The 27656-nt window shown below is 32.7% G+C and overlaps 1 protein-coding gene and 1 long non-coding RNA gene across 2 annotated transcripts; one reads left to right on the top strand and one right to left on the bottom strand.

Moving 5' to 3' along the window:
* Positions 1–498: 498 nt before the first annotated feature.
* On the bottom strand, positions 499–17357 carry LOC136275582 (myb-like protein X). The gene is made up of 13 exons (XM_066085172.1): positions 17084–17357; positions 16973–16997; positions 16754–16807; positions 16240–16668; positions 15949–16165; positions 14615–14752; positions 14219–14407; positions 13992–14099; positions 13376–13562; positions 12811–12946; positions 12277–12726; positions 11569–11667; positions 499–1045 (listed from the first exon to the last, which is right to left on the bottom strand). Exons 1-13 carry the CDS (start codon positions 17355–17357, stop codon positions 499–501), a joined length of 2853 nt encoding a protein of 950 aa, XP_065941244.1.
* Positions 17358–21439: 4082 nt separating this feature from the next.
* On the top strand, positions 21440–25832 carry LOC117687552 (uncharacterized). Its single transcript, XR_010714142.1, has 3 exons — positions 21440–21847; positions 23621–23838; positions 24345–25832. It is a non-coding gene; the product is annotated as an uncharacterized lncRNA (long non-coding RNA).
* The last annotated feature ends 1824 nt before the right edge of the window (positions 25833–27656 follow it).

Raw genomic sequence — 27656 nt, forward strand, 5'->3', positions numbered from 1 at the left:
TCAAGATCGTAGCAGCTAGCCAAGCCGCTAGTTCGTAGATATCTAGGTCTATTGAACGGACCGCTAGGTCTCAGATTTGATGTTGGAAATATTCAACTAAAGACTTATTACATCGACAAAATTTGTTTATTTCAAGTGGAAATATACATGTTAAAATTCATAATAACGTAAGGGATGAACAATAGATTTCATGTTTATTACAAAGTGGTAACTAAGGTGGCCATCTTGAATTTGATGCTTAGCATAAAATATTTAGGCTACGAATATCTACGTAGCGGCTAGGCTGGCTTACCGTTCAACTACGTAGCCTTACGTAGCAGCTACGATCTTGAACGCAGCCCAGGGATCACGATTTTTACAATTTAGAATCTTCACTATATATACTAGGGTTGATCCAAAAGTAATGTCACAGATGCGGACAATCGTGAAAAATCTGCATAAAGTGACAAAAACTTGTGCTTTGAGAAATCTACCTAATTCAGTTCAGATCTGAAAATTTTAATGCATTACGATAGATATTTCTGAAGATAATATATTTTGTAGAGCGTGAGGCAAGGAATGTCGCCGCACGCTAGCGACCTCATTTCTAGATCTTTGGCATCTCCGTTCCTCTTCTTTTCTTCTTGTTTTCTCTTCATCTTTCCGCCTCTGTTCCACTTGTTTCCTTTTCTTTTCTTCTTCATCTTTCCTTTTTTGCTCTTCTTGTTTTCTTTTCTTTTCTTCCTCCACTTTTCGTCCCTGTTCCTGGGCTGTTCGTTTTGCGTTTTCTGCAGCCTTTTTCTGTTTTTCCTCTTTATGTCTTTGCTTACTGTCTTCTTCTTGTCGTTTTCTGTGTTCTCGTTCTCCAGCAGTTTCTAAGCCTTTGACCCACAGGTTTAGATGACCATTGATATTGTCAAAGTTCACTAACGTGAAATACCCCGTTTCTTCAACTTTTGATATAAGTCCTTCTGTTTCACAAAGCCCTTTCTGGAGTTTTTGTTGCTGCTCGGCGATTTTCTGTAAAAGCACTAGATTTTCTGCCCTTTTCTTATCAAATTTTTCCCTGCAAATTGATAAATTAAAATGTTTGATTTCGCTTCTCTATCTAATCCGAGTGATGCCCGTTAGTACATTCAAAATTTTTACTACCTGCTGATACGATGTTCCGATTAATTTTGATGTTTTCCATACCTGACGGATAGACCAATTATTATAATACCTTAACATGATATACGGATAGACCAATTATTATAATACCTTAACATGATATAACGACTAACAATTAAATTTGAAACAAAATCTTCCTACCCACTAAAATGGGGATCTGGAACATCTGAAACCAACAAAATGGGATACCATTAATAATGATGAAAACTGCGTTAATTCAAATCCAGGAAGAAGTCAAACATAGTTTTCCAGTTTTTTTTGTGTTTTTGTACCTTTAAACAATCCAGCTTCTGCGAGGGTTTTCATTTTAATTTGTCTCCATTCTCTACTGTGAAGTCTTTAATCAACTGTCGCAGTTTTGTCAGGTCTTCGTTAATTCTTGTCGCATATTTTGCGACGTCTTTGGCACAATTCGTAGTTTTGTTTGATACATCACTCACTTCTTTACTGAAAGCCAGAAGATCGGTAGTGGAAGAATCTGTGGAATTAACTAATCGTTCGTGTATTTGCATCCGCTCCGAAATCATTGATAGAGCACTGATGTCCGCCATTTTGCAATGAAAATTGCAGAACTAAACCACAACCTCTTATTCGTTGTATCAGCACTTTTTGTAATGTGAAAAATTAACGACGTTGGCAAATAAATTCAAATAGTTTAAATGTCTTTATTGTGCCAATTCAAACTTAAGTTATTGAAATTTTAAAAAGTACAAATGATCAGTTCTTCCATGATGAATAAAAATTTAAAAGTATTAGCATCGCACTTTTTAATGTTTATTGCGACACCTTTTCCAATTAGCTCTAGCATAAAATAAATGTAAAAGTATTACTGTGCTTGTCCGAACTCTTAAAAATCGATAAAAGATTTAAAGGCTTTTATTACTTTTGAAAGTACTTGAAGTCTTTTTCTATAATTTCTAATAACAAATTATGCTAGCCAATTTTTTCTTTCCTACAAACGAAACTTCCTTATATGTTACAATTCACCAGTCTCTTAAAAATTCTTGAATCATTTTTAAAATATAATATTTTCCCCTTTAAATAATAGAAGTTCACTAAAGAAAAAATCCCATTTGATAACTAATCTCATTAACATATATAAAATCCTAAACAATGGCAACTAGTGGGTTTTTTCTTCAAAATTACTGTACTGGTTGTTTGATAGATCCAAAAAAGACAGAAATAGTTTTATATGTGTTTAGTAAAATGTTAGTTGTACTCTTAGTGCATGTCAATTGAAAATTGATATCTTCAAAATGTTGTTTTTTCTTCTTAAATTAAAATAATAACTCATTCAAAGACATTCTTAAAAAAAGGGTTTAAAGACAAATAAAAGCTGATATATTCCGTAAGAAATAATGAATTTTGAATTAAATTTTACATGCTTTACAATTATGCTTCTATACACCCTTTTTAAACGACAAAAAGCTGCAGATTATTGGTTTAACAATTAAGAATTGTGTTCTCAATTCAATTCAGACTGTGTTCATAAAATTCAATACAACATGACGACTGTCGAAGAGAATCTAGTTTTTTTAATCTGTTGGCAAATGCAGTCTTATAAAAAGACTTATATGCATTGCATATGTTTGAAAACATTGTAAATAAAGTATTAAACAGCTAGTATAAGCAAATAAAGGTGGCATTTAATTCTAAAATCAACAGAGAACAAAACGAATAAAGTGATGATTTGTACATGCTTTTGAATTATTCTTTACAAAATCGTGCATTAGAGTTCTTTTCATATTACCGCCGATTTTCCCATTTGGTGAGAGTGTTTCTGTTAGCTGCTAGCTATAGATTCAGTCAATCGGTCGATTCGTCGGCGTAATTAAGAATTTTGACCCGGGTTAAAAATTGACACTGGGTTCATTTCAACGCTGAATATTCAGACCAAAGTGTTGAATAAATACCTGTACATGTCTGTTCAAAATTGACCCGTATCTTAGAATTCTTATCATAAAACCGGTTCTAAATGCAACAGAAAATAAACACAACTTAAAAAATTGTTATCGATAAGTTGGATTTATTTATTAAACTTTTTACAGGTTTTTCATATTTATTCATAGGATAAACGCGTCTACATAGTTTTAACAGTCGGACAAAGAAACGGAACATTTCGATGTAAATTTAAAGTAATTTGTATTTTGCAGGGGGGGGGGTCTTCACCCTCCCTCCTCCCTTGATCCGCGCAATCCCTTCAAATATATTAGAACTGTGTTACTTAGGGTGAACTTTTCGGGTATAATTGCTGTTTTGTGATATTTGTATTTCCAAAATTATGTTTTAAATAAGAATGTTTATACTCATGATTACACGATAAACTACTAGTATTTAATTCAGTAAAATATTTTTTTAAATTTTGCTGGATGGGTGTGCAAATGTAAATGACACATAAAAATGGACAATACTTCATATTGTTTAATTTTGATTTTACACTCGCCCAGTTAATTGAAATGGTGATATTGTTTATTGTATATTTACTGGGTTTCTTAATACAAAAGTACAATATACTTTTTCTTGCATCCACACAATATATTTAACTTGAAACATGCCGTATATGTATATTGTCTTGCATACTCATTCCTGAACAATGCTTAGTAACAATATTATCTTGAAAACCGATATTTTAAGTATTGAAATTGCTGTTAAGATTTGCTATCAGGATATTTCAGCATGTAACTTAAAATAATGAACATGAATGATGATGAAAGGATTAGAATTTTAAAATTGAAACTTTCAGGTATATACGGGGGCTGTCCAAACTGTTCGTGGTGTTTGTCATTTTAGAATATTTTAAATATTCATATTGCATTACAAAATGTTTGTCATAAAACTCCAAATCAAACTTAAGTCGATTTCAAAGTTTTCTTTCTTCTAAAATTAAAATAAAATTGCACTGTATTAAAGGGTCGCAGAAAGTACGGCCTACTATCAAAATTGTAAAACTCTGTAGAAGGGTCTATGATTTTGAGCTAGAATGACGTAAGAATTCAATAATCGCACATGTTTATTCTGGGTTTATACATAGTTGTATAGTTTGTACATGTTGTATTACCTATGTAAGAATTCAGCAAGAGTTATTCCTCTTTTGAGCATAAATGAAGATATTGCCTTGTTCTCTCTTATATTTGCTGATCAGTTGATGACATACATGGCAATAAATAATACATCTTATATTATATAGTGCAATCTATTGAAAAAATCTTCGTGTTATCTAGTCTATACGGTTTTGTTTTCTTATTTAGAAATGTTAATTCATGTTTGTTATTCCCCCTCTATAATTTCAATCAATCCTTCAAATCCTAAAAAGGTGATATGCGAAAAAATGTGTGGTTTTTAAACAAAATTTTAAAGTAAGAAAAGTTTTGGAGAAAATAAGCAATCTTGACTTTGCCTCTGAAATGTGTTTTACATACTTTTTTTCATTCCCAAATCGAATATGCTGCAATGTAAAGGAAGATCTATAAAACAAACCCCTTCTGTCCATCGCCCCTTAAGGACGGCCCATTTATACACTGTTTTAATCAATAAACATGCAAATTGGATATGGATATCCTCTATCAGACTTGAGTATTTGTGTCTGCGTTTTTATTCGATACTTATATTGTAAACATTTAACGAGGTTGTTTGAATATGAACAGATACACATATTACTAGTTATTGACCTTTATATGATTTGTTATTTCATGTATCCTGAGATGAACAAATATTTTTTTAAATACATTATAGGCAAAATTTACAACCCATTTTATCATTTGCTTACATGTTGCTGTCAGATACATATTAATATATACTGTACTGTAATTGCATTGTGTTTGTGTTTGTATATTTTTTCTCTTTTCCCTTTTTCCTGATGTGTACATGTATCTAAATACTCCAATTTAATGTTAACTTGTATGTAACTATATTCATTTCATGCTGTCATATCTCTTTATAGCTATGTACGAGGGTCAATCAAAAAATACGAAGACTTTTGTCATAGCTATGTTACTTAACGTCATATCATTACTAAATTTAGTAGACATAATTTAGCAATAGTTTCCAACAATTTGCAAGAAAAAAATTTAATAAATTCCTTAATTTCTTAGAATTATTTAGAATCTAATCCTGCAAAAATGAGGTCACGGCGCACGGTCAAAATTTTTTTATGTCAACAATAAACCATATAATGTTGAAAGTAATATCTCTATAGATTGGGCTTAAAATAAAAAAATATTGAGAACTCAAACTAAGTATAGTCATGGTATTCTATGTTCCAAATAATAACGGGATATATTGTTTTGTCGAACAGATATTAGTTACTAGAGACAGATAGTCCTCTTTAGAATTGACTAAAAACATCGACGTCGCCGGACGTCACGGCGCAACGAGAAGTACAAACAAAATGGATTTAACTCAGGAAAAAGCCGATACAAGCTATGAAAATGCTCAGTGGTGCAAAAATAAGTCAACAATTATTTGCAAGTTTGTGTTTAACTGTAATGAATTTTGTGGGGGTGGTGGTAATTGTATTTTGATTATAAAACAGTACGAAAGAGAGTAGAATATCTGTAAATATTTGGTCAAAAAAAAGTAACGTCAACCGACGTTCAGGGTTATCCTTACTGTAAACCAATAGATACACGGTTAGAAAATGAAAACTTTGAAGAAATAACTTATGATTTTCGAACAAATGTGTGCAAATAAGATGTTAAGGGGTTCAGTGCCATTTTAAATTGTAAGGAGAACGGCTCAAGAGACTAAGCGTGATATAAAGATGGGGTATATCTATAAACTGTGCATGTTTAATCTTGACGTTATGTTTTGAACGTTACTGTGCGCCGTGGTGACTAAACATGTTGTTTTTAAAAAGGGGTAACAAAAATACCGTTTCATCAAATGGACTAAAACTTTGCATATCAATAACATAAGTGTAGGTGCACAGATTAATCTGTTAAATATGACTTTCATGAAAAATATATGATAGACAGCCACATTGTCTTCGTGTTTTTTGATTGACCCTCGTAAATACCTATTTATATATTTTTAAATGTTTCAGTTTGTAGATTTGTTCTGAAATTTCTGTTTTATCTATTTATTAATTCATTTGTGAAAAGTTTCAATTTCCTGAATCAAGTTGCTCAAAATATATCTTTCAATAGAAAAATCTCAGAATGATTAAATTAATCATTGGTATCAAAAATTTAAAAAAATATTTCGGTGTATACTATTGAATTTCTGGTAGGGTTCCATTTTTTCATACAAAATATTTTTTTCAATCTACAAATGATATTTTTTTATGCCTACAACGTTGATGTTGTCCAATGTACAAGAAAGATCGTCTAAACTGGTGTGTGACCTATATTTTCAGAACGAATGGTAAGGTTTTTGGAGAAAGTGTGTTACTAAGTAATCTATAGGCTTACTCCATATTGACCAACTTACTTCGTTACTAATTTTGCAAGTATAACTTATTGCAAATGTTTACTATGATTTAATCCTACCAATCGAATTGCCTGTTTAAGGTAAACTAACTATAAAATGGTTTTGTTTCCCCAGGACAATTTTGTAAATATTTATTTTTCTGTGATATAGTTTATTAATATTTTCTTGCACTTAAGATTAGTTTGAATTGCGTGCACCTATATATTTTTGTACTTGGTATCAATCTACGGTGTTCTAAAAGTGACACATTTTCACAGTGTATCATGATGTTATAGAAGAGGAGTTTAAAGTTTTAACAAGATTTTTCATCGAACGTGTGATAAAATTAATAAAGTTTAATGGATTGGCAACGGTACTTATATTATCTCACGTAGCTGCAGATTGGTAAATTTAATTTCAATATTACAAAAGCCACACACATTTTTAAAACATATTGGCACATTTACTACTAATAGTGTAGAACATTTTATGTTGCAAATAAGTAACCTTGTATTATGAATAAAGGGCAATTGTTGCCGTCAAATGACCCCGTGTGAAAAAGGTGTAGTATTTGATGTGGGTGTTATTGCAGCATTTTCCACCCTAGTGACACACATTCGATCTACCTTTTCTAAAAAGTCCAAAATGTCGATCTAAAATAAAGGCTAAACGATTTTAAGGCCATCAATTTACCACTGTATCTTTATGACATAGAACTTTGTATTTAAGATTTGGTACTAGATCAAATAAAAAAATAAAAAATATTCTTCTTTTTTTCAGAGTGTTTACCTTTGGGTCATGGAAAAGAAATTGCCTTGGAAAAGTTTTTGCAAGATCTCGCTTATTTCTATTCTGATCACATTTTGTCCGTCGTCCGTCTGCTCGTCTGTCCGTCTGTCCGTCTGTAAACTTTTTACATTTTGAACTTCTTCTCTAAAACTGCTTATCCAATTTCAACCAAATTTGGCACAAAGCTTCCTTATGGGAGGGCGAATATAAATTGCAAAAATAAAAGTCTGATCTGTATTCAAAGCGGAGAAAACCTTGAAACTGTAGAAAATGGGGGGTGCATTTTTAAAAATCTTCTTCTCAAGAACTACCGAGGCAAATTCAACGTAGTTTAGCATAAATTATCCTTATGGAGAGGAAAATATAAATTGCAAGAATTAAGGGGTAATTCTGTTTCAAATCTGAGTTATTACGAAAATAATAATAAAGGAAAGGCGTGTTTCAATCAGTTTAATAGCTTCAAGTTCGGCATCCGGTAAAATGGGTAGGCAAGACTTGGCCTGGGCAAAACAAAAGATTGGCAGTTATTAATCTGCCAATCTCATTAAAATTTCAGGATATTTGATGGACTAGTATATTTGTATTCGCTGTAAATATTGCTGCAAAATAATGCGTATTTGGAATTGACGATTGCCGATCTGCCCCGGCTTTTATTTTGCACACGGCCCGGGTTTGCATACCCATTTTACCAAGACTCCTATTCCATACTTCTAAAACGAGGTTCTTTGTTTAAAGCAGCCATGACATTATACGAAAAAGGGTCGATCTGACTATGATGAATTTGCTTGTTGTGCAACAGTTCGCGTATGAAGGGAAATTTTGAAACATGAAAAATATATTGGTGCCGATTTTGTGAAGTAAATTGAGGCTAAATATTTCAATGCGTTGACAGTTTTCACATATGACGTTGGTGTTAGCTTGTTCTGATTTTCGTTTCGTTTTCATTATTTATGCTTTGTAACCTGGAAACTATCGTCTGTATTTCGTGATTTTTACGTATCAAATCAAACAGAGACTTCGGTAAATCAAACAGTTACGTTAACTGTTTACCTTCGCAAATTAAGCAAAATCTGATGTAGGGGTACTGAAATACAATTCATTCTATCGGTAATTCGGCATTATCTTTTGCGTAATGGTAGATTAATACAATAGGTTTTGTTGAGATGCTCGTCATTTTCTCGAGTTTATTCAGTTTAAATAGAGTTTGATATCGCTGACGGAAATATGTAGGTATATACATGTATATGATTCATTTCGAAAAAATAAATTGTGTTCTTTATTTGTTATACACGTAGTGCATGTTTCTTGTGTTTATTTGTTTACAATTTCTATTTACTAACCATATTTAAGTGTTAAGCTTCGAATTATAAGCAAGATACAGAGATTTGCTCACAATTCTATGTTTATACACAGATCTTAAAAGGTAAAGATTAAAAAAGTAAAAAATTTGTCAATATTTATTACGAAAATTTTCAAAATTTGTTCTTCTAGAAACCAACTTATTGAATTGTAAACTTAACCTTTATAGCTCACCTGAGGGTGGGGCCACAATGGGGGTCGAAGTTTAACAAATTAATATATAGAGTAAATCTTTAAAAATCTTCTTCTCAGAAACTTATCGGCCAGGAAAGCTGAGACTTGTGTGGAAGCATCCTCAGGTAGTGAAGAATCAAATTTGTGAAAATCATGACCCCCGGGGATAGGGTGGGGCCACAATGGGAGGTCGACATTTTACATAGGAATATATACAGTAAATCTTTAAAAATCTTCTTCTCAGAAACTAATCAGCCAGGAACCCTGACACTTGTGTGGATGCATCCTCAGGTAGTGTAAATTCAAAGTTGTGAAAATCATGACCCCCGGGGGTAGGGGGGGCCACAATGGGGGGTCGAAGTTTAACATAGGAATATATACAGTAAATCTTTAAAAATCTTCTTCTTAGAAACTTATCCGCAGGCAAAGCTGAAACTTGTGTGGAAGCATCCTCAGGTAGTGTAGATTCAAAGTTGTGAAAATAATAAGCCCTGGGGGTAGGTTGGGGCCACAATGGGGGGTCGAAGTTTAACATATGATTATATAGAGTAAATCTTTAAAAATCTTCGTCTCAGAAACTAATTAGCCAGGAAAGCTGACACTTGTGTGGAAGCATCCTCAGGTAGTGTAAATTCAAATTTGTGAAAATCATGACCCCTCGGGGTAGGTTTGGGCCACAATGGGAGGTCGATGTTTTACATAGGAATAAACAGAGTAAATCTTTAAAAATCTTCTTCTCAGAAACTAATCAGCCAGGAAAGCTGAAACATATGTGTAGTGTAGATTCAAATTTGTGAAAATAATGATCCCCAGGGGTAGGGTGGGGCCACAATGGGGGTGGGGGGTTAAAGTTTAACAAAGGAATATATAGGGTAAATCTTTAAAAATCTTCTAAGAAACTAATCAGCCAGATGATTCTTTATAATTGTTAAGACTTTGGCCCCAGGACAATTCTTTGGCCTCACGAGAAGGTTCAGAGTTTGATGTACGTTTATATCCCATATATAAACTATTGTTAGGGATCTTTTTGAGAACTGCAATACTCAACATATGATATGACTATAAAATCATCCTGTTAGAAAAAGGGACTAATGATTATAAACATAAGAATATCCAGGGGAAAATTTTATTTATACAGGATCAACATGTATTATTGTACATTGTCCAGATAGTTCGTATTATGACTACATTAAGCTGATTTTATCATACCTATTGTTCCTCAGGTGAGCGATGTGGCCCATGGGCCTCTTGTTATATTTAGATTTATAAGATGACACAAATCTAATAGTGACAATACAGTCGTCACTTTTTTGTAATGAATATCCAAGAAACCTCTTTTAGAATATGAACTGAGAGATTAGTGTAAATTTTGTATAGTATTATTAATATTATTTATGATATTATTACAATCTGTTGTTTTTTTCAAAATTGAAAAATATTTCTGTTGAAAATAAAATATTCTATTGTCTTATTGTTTTTATTATGTGCATAGTAAAGTTAACTATTGAAATAGAGAATATAGGGTAGACTATTCATAAAAAATAAACATGTCAAATGAATGCACAATCTTTATTCGATTCTTTTTTTGGTGAAAATTGAAAAAAATGATGGTAAGGCAATTTAAAATTCCTGGTCTACAAAAACCAACATTGTTAAGAAAATAAAACTCACAATTAATCATGAAGAAAAACAATATTCCTTACTATAAACACACGTCATTCTACAGTATAACTCTTTAAAGAATTATCATGCACCCATAATAATAAAAATATTGTACAAGACAAGACATGTCCAAAAGGCAATCTGTACTGTTTAAAGCCAATGCTGCAATGCATATCACAGTGTATAGATAGATAGATAGATAATGTATATTGATATACGAAAAAACTTTTCCAAATGTAGCTATATATTCAAAATTAATTAATTTTTTTTAAAAATGATATTAAGTTTTCGCCATTACCAATTTCAAAGCTGTTTGACTGCATTTTGATTTTTTCAAGCTTTCAGACAAATGTGACATAATGTTTGTTCCCTTTTCTATGGCGCTGTCAGAAAGACGCCATTTATCAAGCATGCGCACGGCTCTTTTGTCATCATCTTTAAAATCAAATTTAATGGCGTCGACATCATCTCCATCAATACCAAGATTCTGAGCGACAGCCTCCCAATTGTCGTGAATATGTTTACTAAGTTCTTCGATGCCGTTGTTAGAAAGTATTCCTGTTTGATTGAAAAAGGTCTATATAAATAAATAAGTTTATTATATATATAAAGATGTTAATGTATTTCAAATTCTTACAAAACAAATTAGAAATGGATAAAAAAAGTACCATTTTTCATAGAAAACGGTTTCATAAACAAATTAAATTCATCAGCAAATTCTGTAGAGAAGAAATATAATAGGTCTGAAATCGTCTGAACCTGAAAAATGGTTACATAAAATATGTCAAGGAAAGCAAAACAAATGAACGATTTAAAATAAATCAAAAAACAATATATACTGACCATTTGTTGTCTTGATTAAACATATTACTAGTACACAACGAATTGACAGACATGTTGTGTGCAAGTACGAGATGGATTAACGTATTGATTGGGAATTAATATAATTTTTTTATGCTTGAATTCAAGTTTACAATTATCAAAAAAAAGTTCCTAAATAAATGGGTTTTGTGCGGCAATTTGACCTACCTTGTTTTCGTGTTTCGGTCTCTGACTAGCCCAGTTCTTGATATACGCTTCACATATTTCTCTAAATGTTCCTGTTTCTGCTTCTTTGTCAGCGCGCATCTTTATGGATCGACATCTCTTATGGTTATTGTCAACCAAAGAAAGATAAAAATCCTCCAATTTTGGAGTTTGTCTGTTTGGAAGATGGTATGCTAAGTACTTAGCAGCAACTTTCACTGAAATAAAACAAAACAAAAAAATAATTATTTTGAGAGTGAATTTATATTCAAACAAGATTTGAAGTCTCAATATTTATATAATTACTTTTCGAATGAACACTTCCCAAACAAATCCTAATTGTGAACGAAATGTAAAAATAGAAAAGCATATTTGGAGGGCAAGGTCAAACATACTTGTTGTCAATGACATACAGGAATGGAGATATTTTTCATATCAGATGAACATTCTTCCTAATGATTTATTAATAAATCAATTGAACGTTATATATTAGCATGACTGTATAATTACCTTGAACATCAAGTGTCAGCGGTGCAAATCGGTGGAGTTTCTTGCATTTAACAATAAAAAAAGCCACATGATTTGATTGTAACGCTTTATCGATTTTTTTTTAAATTGACAAATTTTACTCAATTCTTTCACAGTTAAATTACAATTTACCCCGTATTTTTAAAATTTACCTTCGGTATGGATAGAACCATAGATCCGCACCTTGGTGGACCCTGATCAGCACCACCTACGTTGTACCGTAGCTCTCCACAAAAAGCCTTAGCCTCAGCTTGAGCTCTTTTGTTGTAAACGTCGATCTTGAACGAAGCGCTTGCCAAATCCATGTTCAAATAATACCTCAGACGAACCACTTTGTTGTCTGCATCTAAAGTAAGGTTGCCTTCCAATTTCATGATGATTTCCTCTCCGTCGCAAATTCCAAAGGCAGGCGAATCCGGGGGGCCTTTCTGAAATCCCTCTTTTTCCATCGTGTTTGTAGCATCTATACTTCTATCGTTTTCCACACAGCGCACCAGACAATGGGTGGGGTCGGTATCACTGTGGCGAACGATCAGTTTTGCGTCAATCTGGTAAGACTGTCGATACAGCAAATCTGCTATACGAGATATTTCTTTGTTGTCCATACCTTTGGGCACAATGAGTCCCATGATACTGAGAAATATGTTGCCTTCATTAAACATCATTATATTGCCTTTAATAAACACCACTCTTATATTGACTTCATAAAACACTCACTCAAAAGTCCCGCCTTTCGCCGGTAAGGAAATGACGACACCGTCTGGGAAATCCTTGAGAGACTCCTTCTTCATCACAGTCCAATCTCCGCACTGGCTGCTGGTCACCATTTGTAACTCTAAATTATCACTTTCACCTTAATAGAAAACACAATGATAAACACATTAACAAAAATTGACCGTGGTTGCCGTCAACTTTTCTATAGATAGCGAGTGGCAAATGTATGACGTCAACGCCGGAGACAGAGAATTTCATTATTTAATATTTATTTATCTTAATGCACAGGTAAGTCAAAAAAAAAACCACTGAAACACCGTATTATATTTGTTAATGTCTACAAAAATAAAAAACCTTAGCCAAGTTTATTTTATTTTACTTCAAATACATACATCTTGGTTTAGATATTATCTATGTGGTTTGTAGGACTGGAGAAAACTTTTAATATTCTAAAATAATATGAGACAAACATTTATTCCTTCTATAGAAAATATTTCGATCAAAAATCATTTTTTTGCATTTTGTTGAGCAAATTGTAAAGTTCAAATGAAGTTCTTGTTTAAATTACCAACAAAATCGCTGCCCGCATTTGCTTCTTCATTTTTGATATCTTCCATTGTTTTCTTTAAAAGTTTCGCAAGATGACCCTGGTTCTCTCTCTCCAGTGCCTCGGTTATAGAGGCGAATTGTTCTGCATTACAATTCTTAAATTCTTCCAGCAGTCTTCTTGCTTGCATCCCTTCTGTCTTTTTGCTCTAAAAGTAAGCATTTTATAAGTTAAAATTGATATGTAAATGAGTTGACGAAGATACTGATAGACAGACAGACAGATTGATCGATAGATAGATACCTTAATTTCTTTTAAACATTCGTCTTGTATTTTGCCATCTTTATGCAAGCGCGTGGCTATGTGGATAACTGACATATCCGTAACAAGCTTGTTTCGGCATTTCTCTATAACTTTTTGATGCCTTGGCGCATTTTCTGGGAAACAAAATTGAACATCGACGGTTAATTTACATTTTTTTCCTAAAATGACTGGCATGACTTCATGCAAATTGATACGAAACTTGAACTCAAGAAAGACAAAAATATTGAGTAATAAAAATTAGGTAGAGATTGTTTTGAGAAAACAAACTTTACGAACTAAGTTTGCACAAATCGGGATAGATTTCCATTTCTACGTTCATAAGGTTTTCATCATCCAACTCTATTCCAAGCAATGACGTAGCTATTTTGATATTTTCAAACTGTTTATCTGCTTGTGCTCGATTGGCCAGGTCTTTATCAACCTAGAAATCAAAACAGAATATAACTAGATCTACATTGCATAATCATTAATAATAAAATACATGTACATGAATAGATTAAATTATGTAAAACTATTATTCCGGTGCTTCCGAAAATATACCTTGAAATGGACCCCGGTTTCGTTCTTGAAGCATCCCGGGGGAACAATAATACGCACATTCTTGTCAATTGTGGGTTCAAACCATCCACCGATTGCGTTTACCTTCATGTTTTCTCGTTTTGGACGAGATACCACAATAACCTCCAAACTTTGAAAATTTTTGATCTCAATAATCACAAACTGAGTGTCCTAGGTATGGTAAAAAAACGCATTATATATTTTATAAAGTATTTTAGAAAAGTTATTTTACTTCCGTAGAATCTCTGCGTATTTTGAATTGACTTTAACAATCGAAATGGGATATACATGTCAATAAAACAGAGCTCAAAGTTCTCTGACTATTGGTTTAAAAAAAAAGCATTACTAGTGGACAACGAAAATAAAACCCCGACTTACCATGTCTTTTACCCCTCTAGGTTTCTCTTCCTTTGCATCTACGAACCTCCACTTTTGATCATTCATTGAAATTTTGACTACTATCTCTCGATTATCAATTGAAGAAGAAGCAATAGGGATGTATACTTTCATTGGAAGCTAAAACAAATGAATTTCTCTTCAATATGAAAAGTGAAGGAGAACCAAAAAACCTATAATGTAATTTAACTTGTAGATTTTCTCACAAGCAGTAAACCCGCGAGCTACCTTACGATATCTGTTTCAGTATATCACAAGAAAGCATATATTGACGCAAGCGTCAAATGGGCCGCAGAAAATAATCATTGTATGAATCATCATTGATTGTTTACATAAAAACACACCAAAGAGAAGAAAATAACGAGTTGGTTTACTAATTTTTATGGTAAATTTTAATATATTTTCAGCAACACGTTTTGAAGTTTAACATTTTACTATTATTATTAAGAATCGAGTTCGTTAGCATTTCTAACGGTAATTGTATATATATGACCATTGCCATAGTATGAAGTATAAGAGAACACATTGATTTGTATGTATTCTAATACAAAGTTCAACTCATCATTATTCTCTTAGAGATTATGTATTTCAAATCATTTCTATTTTTTGTTGCATTGTATTGAATTAAAACTATATGCATTAGGTTATATGATTTCAAAATAAAACAGAAATGGATTATTTTAAAGGTACGTGTAAGATCATATGCTCATCCGGTAGAAACTGCACAATTCTAAGGGTAAAAATTAAGCCGGATAATTTTTTTTCCTAAATGGAATTATAAATCTTATCTACACTTCAGTTTATGAAGATAATCATGCGTAATTAATTGCTCAAAAGTATTTTAAAAATAAGGTCAGCTCAAATTTTCAGGTCTTTCATATTTTTGCGTAAATAATTGATATTTCATGATCATTTATATAAAATTTCAAGTCATTCAGGTCTTCAATATTTCAGGTCTTTAAGTATGTCCCGTATACCGATCTCGATACATTGTTTTGATAAGAATGAAAAACTCCGAAATTTTCCAGATATATTATACATGTAGTCTCGATAAAAACGCACCTAACACGACAGAGTATGACCTACTATACATTTACAAGTAAAACAAAAAATGTGTAATATTTTTTAAAGGAATAAAACATATTTCTACATGCAAATTTACTTAAAATTCATTAAAAAATAAGCATTATATTAATTCTATAAAAAAAACTATCCCGCAGAAACGCAGTTACAATATCTGAATGTATATCAAATAACGGACCGGCTTCTGGGGGCCCGTAATTATAAACACCGCTGGCTTTGTTACAACATCTTACATCAAGTTTTATCTCCTTCCCCTTCGTTGGTTTGATCTGAGTCATGGATGATATAAGGACTTCTTCTTTATTTTTTGGATATCGCTCTAAATCGATGTGACTGTCTAAAGCTGCGCACACGATGTCATCCTTCTCCAGACCTTGACTTCCAGTAATGGCGGACACAGCGCAACAAATTCCATGCTGGAACAAGTTGTGGTGTTTTTGTCTGTCGTATCTGTTTGAAAAAGACATTTTAATGTTTAACAAAATATTTGTTCTAAGTATTGTCTAGCTCGTGTAGAACCTTACATGAATGTGGGCCAGTTTTTCGGATCCCGTCTCGCTCTGGCCTCTTCATCCTTTTTTCTCTGTTCTTCCTTTCGTCTTTCTTCCTCTTCTTTCCTTCTTTTTTCTTCCTCATCTTTCCTTCTCTGTTCTTCTGCTTTTTGTTTTGCCTCTTCTTCAGCCTTTTTCTTCTTTTCCTCTTCATCCTTTCGCTTCCTTTCCTCTTCCTGTCGTTTTTTCTCTTCACGTTCTTCTGCAGTTTCTAGGCCTTTGATCCACTGGTTTAGATGACCGTTAATATTGTCGAAGTCTCCTAACGTGAAAAACCCTGTTTCCTCAACTTTTGTTATAAGCCCCTCTGTTTCACAAAGCACCTTTTGGAGTTCTTGCTGCTGTTCAGCAATTTTCTGTAAAAGCACTAGTTTTTCTGCCCTCTGCTTATCAAATCTATCACTGCAAATTGACAATACAAAGAAATAATTTCAATTCTATATCTATGCAAATGTATGCGTATTGCCACGTTGAAAATATTTCTTACCTGCTGAAACGGTGTTCAGATGAATCAGCAAGATGTTTTCCACTGCTTACATCCCTAAATGGATAAATCAAATACTGTATAATGATATATTTTATAGGCAATATCTGCTTTCAAATTAATTTATGTTTCATGACGTACAAAATGTAATTTAATTCAAATTAAATACTGTAGCAGTTCTACATGAATTTTTAATCCACTTATAATAAACTTTGAACCTACCCGCTATATGTGGGGTCTGAGAAATCTGAAATCAACAAAAATTAGATTAAAGTACGTTTAAGTAGACCTAAGAAAAAGTAAATCATAAGGTTTTTAAAAATTTGGTTTTACCTTTAAACAACCCCGCTTCAGCGAGAGCGTTCATTTTGTCTCCAATCTGTACTGTGAAGTCTTTGATCAACTGTCGCAGTTTTGCCAGGTCTTCGTTAATTTTTGTAGCGTATTTTGCGACATCTTTGATACAATCCGTAGATTCCTTTGTTGCATTACTTACTTCTTTACTGAAAGCCAGAAGATCAGTTGTGGAAGAATCAGTGGAATTGACAAATCCTTCATGTATTTGCATCCTCTCCGAGATCTTTGACAGAGCACTCATGTCTGTCATTGTGTATTGTGGATTACAAACAAAATGAAAACGACCTATTCGCTGTATCCACACAGCATGTACTGACAAAACTCAAATGATAGAACTATATAAAATTGGCAGATAAATGTAAAACAGTTTAAAAGTCTGAACGTGCTTTTCTGCCCTTGATTTTAAAAACAACAAGGGCTCCAATTCTTCCTATTTGCATATTTCATTTATGTCAAATTTATGTGAAATTCAATCATTCGGCCTATTTTTTAATTATTGTGTAAATTAACTTTTTCGGCAAATTATCCTAACGTGATTGTAAAATGAATTCAAATACCTAGGTATTGACAAATGAATAGATAGAACGGCATTTGTTTACATTTGTAATTAACTGCCTATTTGATGAGTGCCGATATGTGGGGTTAAAGCTGCGCGGAAATTAAAACGTTTTAAAAACAGTTGTCGAAATAGAGGATACGTTTTGTAGCCCCCCCAAAAATAATTTACATAATAATTAAAGAATAGTCCGAATGATTGAATTTCACACTGTGACACATGCTTCGCGTCTGCGTAAAACATGTCCCCGTGATTTGATTTTTTATCATCAAAAGTTTGCCACTTGTTGTCTTCTTTGCTGCTTTTGTGGTTGAAATCGCCGTTCAAGTTTTTTTTACAAGCAACATGGCCTGTAGATGTTATTTTTCATATTCTAATGCCCGAATGGTCTGCAGCAAGGCGTTGTTTTGTTCTTTCAACTGTTTGGTTGTCTTGTCTGCCTCCGTCTTAATCTTCATTACATTGTCATAATGTTCTTTACCTATCTCCTTAAGTTTTCTGTTCATTAACTCCATGATAAACTTTTCTCTGTTTGAGTCCTCTTCTAGTTTACGAATTTTCTGTAGATAGTTCTCGCAGCTTCTTCCTTAAATTTGTATTTTTGGTTTGAAGTTCCTTTATTTTGGTTTCGGCTCTTCCGGCCACGCTTTTTAAGCTCGCTAAATTTGCGATTAACATCTTTTAACTAAATAATGGGCCTAATTTTCTGATTTTAGTAAAAGAAAATTAAATTATAAGGAATAAATTTAATTTCTACCTATGTTATACGAGTATTTTCTATAGGAGAAACTGAACAACTCCACGCACCCATATTCTATACACAAACAACAACACGTCGATCAACCCGAGTACAGAAAAATTAAACATAGTGAACATCTTGATATTTGTGGCCACGGACAATTTTCAGTTTTCCCGCTTTATAAACTTTATACGGACAATCCAATTCAACGAAGGCAGAAAGAAAACATTTTACAAAGTCACTTAGACCTTCGTTAAATATTTTGATATAGACTGTATCATCGTCTTTGATGTTATTTTACTATATATTTAACGCTATATAATCTTATTCTGGTTGTAACGCGATTTCTGATTGGCTAAAATATTTTATATCTAATAAAAAATGTTGCCTACGTCATAGTAAGACTAGTACTAACAGCAAAAACATATCAATACGCCTGACGTTACGTTTGAATTTTGTACAGTTTACCGTCATTTTACATTTGCAAATATGTTTCCTTATATGAACCTATAGAACAGCGAAAACGTTCAATTGTGTATGAACTTTTTCGTTACGTCACAATGATCATAGCACGCATTTATCACTTGTCGTTTGGATTATTGTAAACATATAATCTCGGTAATTTTAACTGTTCTGAACGATTTGTCTCTTCTTCGCGGTTTATAAAGCGTAAACTGCCCCAAACCATTTTATATTGTATAAAACAAATAAATATTGAGTTCAATCTCCAAATATCTTGATTCTATGATTGTTTCCTTCAATAAGCATTATGACGTGATAGTACTATTGTTGACGTAATCATTAGGTAACGTAAGTGCGTCATAATTTTAACGACTGTAAAACGTCTGAAGATTTAAGGTGGGTCGCGGGTTTGCTTTCGTCATCAAATTCTGTACTCATTTCAGACAACTCGAGAGGCTGTTTTGTGCACATTTGTTTATGACGTCATAACGGAGACACCTCAAAGTTTCCCGCTTCACATTTTATTAACGTCAAATGCTCTTAGTTAAAAGGAAGTAATTTATGTCTATAGTGTAAATACTATAGTTATAATTCATACCAAGTCTTAGTTTTCATGTAAGAATCGTAAGTTGGAAATGCAGATTGGAAGCAATACATCATATTTACGTATATTATAAGGAAGAGTTGGAGCGTTACTTTTAACCTCTATGTAAAACTATAAACATAAAGGCTAATTAACGACAGTCATGTAGTCTCAAAATTTTGGGAGAGAGAGAGAGAGAGAGAGAGAGAGAGAGAGAGAGAGAGAGAGAGAGAGGGGGGGGGGTCTGTAAGATAGTTTGGATCGGTAATAATTCTTCAACAAAAAAAGTTTACAAGCATTAATAATAAGTATATCGTAACTATTTTGACAGAAAAAGGGAGGAGCAAAGCCGGGTATTAAATTTTCTAAATTAGTTGTAAAGATTTTGATAGCCAAATTAAAAGTCCATATTTCTAGATTTGAGATTATTTGCATATAATTATTTACATTAACATTACATTTCGATAAAGAGAAAGTGGAAATGGGGAACCTACTTAAAAATTTGGTACTACCCTTTCCTCTAAATTTTAGATATAAAAAATATCAAGCTCTGCATTGTCTGATTTAGAATAAGAGGGCAAAAGTGGGCCTTTTGATTTAATACCTTTATTAGCAACTAAACAAGTCTTTTTAATTTAAAAAAAGAATGTTTTTATAAAACAAAAGCAAAATTAAGAATCATTGTTTTTTACAGGCCAATCCTAACCGGGGGTACACAGGAGGCCTTATCAATTCGAAATCATAGTAAAAATATGCTTTTTTAAAAAAATCTCTCTGTCTATATATATAGATTCATATTCATATTTATATTTATATAATATATATTATATATATATTATAATATATATATTCAACTTATAACATAAGGTATAAGGTATCGGGCAACAATACCAGAATATTTGTCCCTCGTTGACAGGAAAGCCCTGGAGTGTTATGTCTCCCTCTGCCTTCGGCATCGGGCGACATAACACTCCAGGGCTTTCCTGTCACCTCAGGGCAAACATTCTGGTATGTCGCCCTCGAAGCCATGTAATATATGTTATATAACATTTTTAAACAAATCAAACTCGGGTAATCAACATATTTATTTAATTCACAATAGTATTTGATGGCACATGCTCATATTTAGTCAATGTACAATGTAAAACGTCAATTAATTCGCTGATCATTGATTCTTAATCAAAAATAATGATAGTTCCTCTGAATTTAGATGAACAAACATCAGACGTTGTTCGACATGTTTAAAATTCGCTGATCTGTTTTCGTTTGCTTAGCAACTGGCTCGTTGAATTTCGAACCCGACGTAATTAATATGCAGAATTCTTGCACGCAATGGCGATACTACAGTTTCGGGAGGGCAATATAATTATTTCCTGTGAAATATAACTGTTTCCGGGAGGGCAATATAACTGTTTCCGGTGTGATTCAGCAATTTTTAGGGCATAGTAATAAAATTATCTAATTTGTGACATAACGAGAAAACTTATTAAAAAATGTTATATATATAATTACATACTTAGTAATAAATACAGGCTTTTGCATATGTGATACACATGAAATCACAAAACTCGCTTCGGCCTCCAGGGCTGATACAGGTTTTCAGCCCTCTAGGGCTGATACGGATCCGTATCACACCCCTTGCGGAACTCCTCTGTCTTTTTTCGTTTCGGCATTTGTGCATGCTTACAAAAGAAAATTAAAAATTGTAATATTAGCTCCTCCGAAAAATATTGACCGGTCAATAATTTTTTGATATTGACCGGCTAGGAATAATATCTAGAGAACATTCCCTCTATTTCAAATAATCGCCTATGATTTGTTGATTCGTAAACGATGACGTAAATAACTCTTTGCGACTCCAAAACAAGGTGACGTCATAATAAACAGTCAGTCAAGGCAAGTAAACAACGGACGCGCAATGCGACGGTTTGCTATCATTACGGATGTAAGGATTTGCGAATTAAGGAAGTATGGGACTCACGATTTTGAATCTACCGCGCAACTCTAAATGACGTAAACCAATTCGCGGTCGTTAAATCTGTTTGTTCAATTCTAAGGTATTAAACAATAAAATTTATAGTGGAAAGGGTTTTATAGGTTTTTTTAAATAATAAAGCGTGAATATAAATGATAATAAGAGTTAATTTAACCCAAAATATTTTTTTACGACATAAATATCGGCTCAGTTTTCGGCAATGCGGAGGAAACGTGGATTTGATTTTGAACGCTGAGAAGACCAATCGCCACAGAAAGGTTGCTAAAGTTCAGAAAAAGGATGGTCTAATGCGAACGTGGACGCTCTCTTGGGCATACCAATCACATATTTTGATATTACAGCTGAAAAATTCTCATCAGAGATGGAGGAATATGACTCGACGCCAGTAAAAGCGATCTGTCCAGGTTTGACTTACATTCATTGATAGAGTAAAAGTATTGGTAATCTCAGCAGGATTAAGTTCGTCGAAACTGAAAGTTTTTGATAGACGTTTTTTCAGATTTTCAGTTTCGGCGAATCTTACTGAGACTAGAGTAAAAGTAAAATTTGTATGGACATCATTGAATTTTTCTTATATAAATGCTATGGCGTTGTAATGCACAAGCATTGGTATGTAAGATACCTATGCCTTTTAAAGTAGGCATCGTACACATTCGTAAGTAAAGCCCCAAGTACCTGAGATGTAATTTCATAATAAAAAACAAGTTTTTGACAGTATGCCACTATGGTTCAATACACATATCAGAACACAGTGGAATTCTTTGTCTCTCATTATTAATAAGTTAAACTTAATTCTAACATATATCAGAATTTGTATCATGTTGTCACATGTTTCAGATAATCAGATGTTTCTATACTAGTTGTCGATTTTAAATGTATGGTTCAAAATGATGTCATACCACACATACGAAATCTCCTGTCGTCTCTATGCATATTCATTAGTCAAATTATCTGGTATTCAATTTATATTTATACTCTGTCCCGAGTTTTTGCTTCCACTACTTTTCACTTGATACTTTGATAATCATAAATACCTTTGAGTTCAAACTACGTTCATCCACTATTATAAAAAAATGTCCAGATTATATGTTTTGAAACGCCCCCTCTACATGTACCTCTTCGGGTTTCAATACACATCCCAAAATAAAAAGTCTGCTGAGATTTTGCATTGCATCAGCCATAAATAAGCCCGGATGATAACGTTGAATAATTGTGCGAGGTGTCTGGAGTACTTCCGAATGGAGAAAAAATGTAAACATTTCCCATTATAAATCTCTGTAAGAAATTTGTTTTTGTTCCTGTGAACTTTTATGAGTGAAAAATGATAATTTATCAATTAAGATATCTTGGATATTTTCCCTTTTATAGACTTCAACAGCATTTCTTTCACAGCCTGACAGGTGTGTGTATTTTTATTAAAAATAATCAAAAGGTGATGGAAGCAGTAACTCGGGACAGACTATAAGCTACAAGTTGAAACTGCAAATGATGATGACTTTGATTTTGTATCAGTAATTTCTGATGCTATATATGAGTGAGGTTAAAAATGATTTAGTTTTGATAGAAATTGTAAACTGACAGCCATTAATATGTGTGGGGTTGAGTTAGACTATTGGAAACCCATGATGTCGGGAGATGTATTTTAAAATAGAAAGACAGATTGAACACTTTATGTAATGATATACACTATGGTATACACATGAACTCATAATTTACATATTGACAGCAAAATAAATTTCAAATAGGTGTAAAATAGATGTCAAGTACAATGTCAACCTCAGATGGTGTCTTTTTTTTCTGTTAAAACACTTTTACAGTGTCTGGAGTTTTTGTGTGACTTTCAGTCTTTCAAAATAATGCTCCCTCAAAAATTACTTTTCACAGCCCCATGCCCTTCTCCATGTTGAAATATTTGCATTTATCTGATTGGAGAACATCTAATTTAAAAGTAAAGATTTCAGAAGTCATTGTCTTATATTAAGTAAAACTATTCCTCTCTTAGTAAATATTATTATGTTTGTTAAATCTGAGTTAACCTTAGAGTCTGTTTATGCCTTTATAATATCAAGTACATATGCATATATTTTTTTTACTGATCAACTTTGCAGCCAACTGGTGTTCCATTTAAAATTCTCTCATGGTGCAAAAATTCCTGATTATGTAACTTAATATTACAGATGTTGACCATGAAGAAGTTGTCCAAATGTCTGATTGTGGTTGGAGACAGTGGAGGAGTTTGGTGGAATTAGGGATGTAAGCAGATACGCATTTAAGAGAGCTCGATGGTCGGGGCCATTTTTAGACTGTATTGATCTCCTATTGAAGAAGAGCTATATATAGAAATATGCTGGTTGGCAGAATAGATAGAGAGAGTGAAGTCATGACGGTTTATCAGGTATTTGATAAATTACTAGTACATAAACTACTGGGTAATTTCGTTTGGTACAGTGTATCACTGTGATTGGTTTAATTTTCATGGATTTCAAGGGTATACTCTTTCATATCAACAAATTAAAGCCCCCATACAGTAAGGTAAAAGTATATGTATTATTCCATATATATTTTGACTGAATCCTTAGTCCTAGAGATTATCACTGTGCAATATATTTTTTGTCATTTATTTTATTCTTTTTAATACTCTAAGCATGAGTGTGGCAATTGAAAGTCTTTCATTCATTTAAAAAGTTTGTTTATTATATCAGTAAATTCTAAATTATATAATTTTTGAATGCCATGGAAATCGAACTGCATGTAGTTAAATAAACGCTGAATTGTACGAGGCCTAGTCTTTGTGAACCATAATTGTACATCCTAAGAAATCCTTGTGTTTGAATGTCACAACAGTTTTTAGATATTTCTCTATGTATAAGTATTTAAGTGATGCTATTTCCCATCTTTCAGATCATTCATCTGTGATCGGGACATTTTCTGGAAAAATAGAAAACTTTTCAACAAGATCGAAATCCTGTCGCACATGTACTTTGTCTCTCAATTCCAAATCAACACCTCCTCCACATGATTGCATTATCAACTGGAACGGGAAGTTCTATGAAGGCCATGGAGAGTGACATGATAGAAGAGATGGTCAAGGATGTGAATGATGGGTCTATTTGTATAAGGACAAAAGTTGGTGATGAAGATAGCACAATGATTTCCAAACTTCGGACAAACATTGACACAAATATTGGTAAAACATTGGATGCTTATCATGTGAAGGAAATCTTAAGGAACCATCTATATTGTGAAAAAATAACACACAACTTTAACTTTAAAGTCATACAGTATCTCAAAAGATGTTTATACTACATCTTTGCCCAAATAAAAAGCAGATGTTGCATGGATAAGCCAAGGATGTGCTCTTGTCTGCTTCAATATATATGTTAGATATATAATAAAATTGTTGATAGCGTTCGTTCTGGAGCGGTAATTGTCAGCTTCATTAGTTATGCTAGATTGGTAATACATGTAACAATGTTGAAAGGGCTTTTGATTTGGGTGCATTATTTGTATAAGTTTGTTGATCTATTACATTGTACATATACATGTGAGGAGTTAAATGTCCAGTATAAACTTGATTAGTATTAAAAAAAATTCATAGCATAATATATGGTTGTAACAGTAATGGATGTTGTTCTGCCAAAATAGCTTAAAATTATATTTGGCATTTGTACTGTGCATTTTGTACATGATGTAATGCTGATTTCAATTTTTTTTTATGTTTCAGAGATGAAAAAAATTATTATAAGATACATGTAGCAAATCATAAATTAAATATTTATTTGTTTATACATACTAGAATTATTTTGTTCCTAGCTGGTATATTGTTATAAGGTGCAAATGGTTTAAAAATTTGTATTTTAGCAGAGGAATTTCAAGTTAAGCAGAGGAAATTTGGAATTTAAATGAATAATTTTTTACTTTTTTGGTGAATTTTATAAAGTACCAGCATTGTAGTAAAGATATTATTAATTGACTCAATGTTGATTGAACAAAAAGTTGGTATTGATTATTTTATCTACACTAGAATAGTGATCAAGTGAAAATGGCGCGGAATTGTAAAAACAGACCAGAGTAAATTCAGATTGCAATATCTTTTTATCTAAGTTATTGACATATGAGTTTCTCCTTTTCCAGTGAAAGCATAACACTTGTATATTTCTTTTAAGTTCAAAAATAAAACTTCCAATTATATCAAAACAGATTTTTTGACCATTTTGCATTGACGGTCAACACAAAAAGCAACAAATTTGAACCATGCAGAGGAAATTCGGTCGCACATTGTATGATACTGAGGAGGCTTTCAGAATTTTTTTTTTAATAAATTGTTGTTCTGTCAATGTATTATAAATAGCATATAAGAAAAATGAAATAAAATTATTATAAACGATGTAGCATTGCTTCATTTCTGTTATAAGTGGTGTATTTTGATGAATGGAAGTATTTCCAACAAGGGTATGTTTGGATACCGTTACCATGGAAACAAACATATTAACCTATCAAAAAATTGTTATATTTTGTTAGAAAAAATGCAATACTATTTGTTGAACCAATTTTTAAAAATTTTCAATTACTTTGGTGTCAGTCCCATACTCCCTTTTAAGTACTGTGAAGTAAAATCAGGTAGAACATCTGTATGTTAATTCTTACAGTCGGCGGAATATCACCAGTGACTGTTTGATGCTGAGGATATTTTTTAAATGAACTTTGCACAAAATTGAATTCGTGAATTCTTTGTTGAGCTGATAAAATTACGGCGATCTGTTTTCAATTACTTTCTTAAATTTTGGTTTGTTTCTTCATATAACAAAACAAATGTTGACTGTGTTTTCGTGCAACATTGATTATATTAGCCCCCTTGGGACGAAAATATTGCCCTCAGCTTCGCGTCGGGCAATATTTCGTCCCTCGGGGGCTAATATAACCAATGTTGCACGAAAACACAGTCAATTTTTGTATAATATTAATATATGCAAATCGTGCTAGCTTATTGTTTTTTAAAGAACGAAATAACTTAATATGTTAACGGTTTTAAACATTTAGAATCTTGTGGAGTTTTTGGCAATATTTTAAGCAGCGGAAAAAAATGTTCTTGAAAATCTATGAAATGAAGACATACTTTCATGAGGTTTTGTGAAAGGACTTTAGTGCATTGAATCTATTGACAATTATTGTCTCACTGTATATATGAAAGGTCTGTGTGCATTGCCTGTTTGAACATGACGGATGATGTAAGAAACGGTTAGTATATACAAACGATGGGGGTTGAATTCTCGTATCTGCATTTAAATCTGCAGGGGACCGGATCAGTAAGTTGACACTTTGTTAATGCATTTGAATTATTCTTTGCAATTGCATGCATTTAATAGTTTAAAGCTCCATTTACATTCGATTAACATGGAAACCATTGAGAAGTATTTGAGGTGGAGGGGATGCATACATCGGCCGATTCGATGATGTGTTAATGATGTATTGCCGATGAGAAGCGATGGAACATCGGTGGAAACATCGCTGGGTTATAGCTACAACTTATTTTCTTCCACCGATGTGCCCGATGATCTCAGTCACCGTCCGATTACTATGGGTGTCCTACCGGCATCCATGCCATTTTCATCAAAAACGCATCGGTATCGCATCGTTTACCCCATCGCTGTACAGAATCCATATGCATTTGTTGTAAGCACGCATTTGTCAATTGATATTGTTGATGGGTTTATACATATTCATTACCGTACGTGTTGATAAATGCTTTATAGCTATGCGTAAGACTGTTAATTGAAAAGGGAGAAAAAGGAGTTATTTTTTCGGGGAGAGGGCGAATTTCAAATTCAAAAAGTTAAACATTTAAAATTAAAAGATGTACAAATCAAATTGTTTAAATAAAATACACCCCTCCCCTTTCTGCAGTAAAAGTAATAGAGTGAAAATACTTTCTTCATCATATATTTGTATAATGATCAACTTCCGAGCCTTTTTATTGTCGAAGCAGATGCGAGAATTGAGACAGACTTATTCCTCTTTTGACTGAGAGACTCTCTCTCTTGAAAATTATATAACCGATATGAGTAATATTTTCGGTACCAACATCTAGTTATCCATCTACTTTTTTTAAATTCACGTTTTTACTTTCTTTGTCTCTAACTTTAAACAAAAAAATGATTGAAAAATGTAAAAAAAAAATTTAAACAAATAGGCATCCTTGACATCTTCCTCTAC

The sequence above is a fragment of the Magallana gigas genome, chromosome 5 (genome assembly GCF_963853765.1).
Source record: "Magallana gigas chromosome 5, xbMagGiga1.1, whole genome shotgun sequence".
NCBI classification, from domain to species: domain Eukaryota; kingdom Metazoa; phylum Mollusca; class Bivalvia; order Ostreida; family Ostreidae; genus Magallana; species Magallana gigas.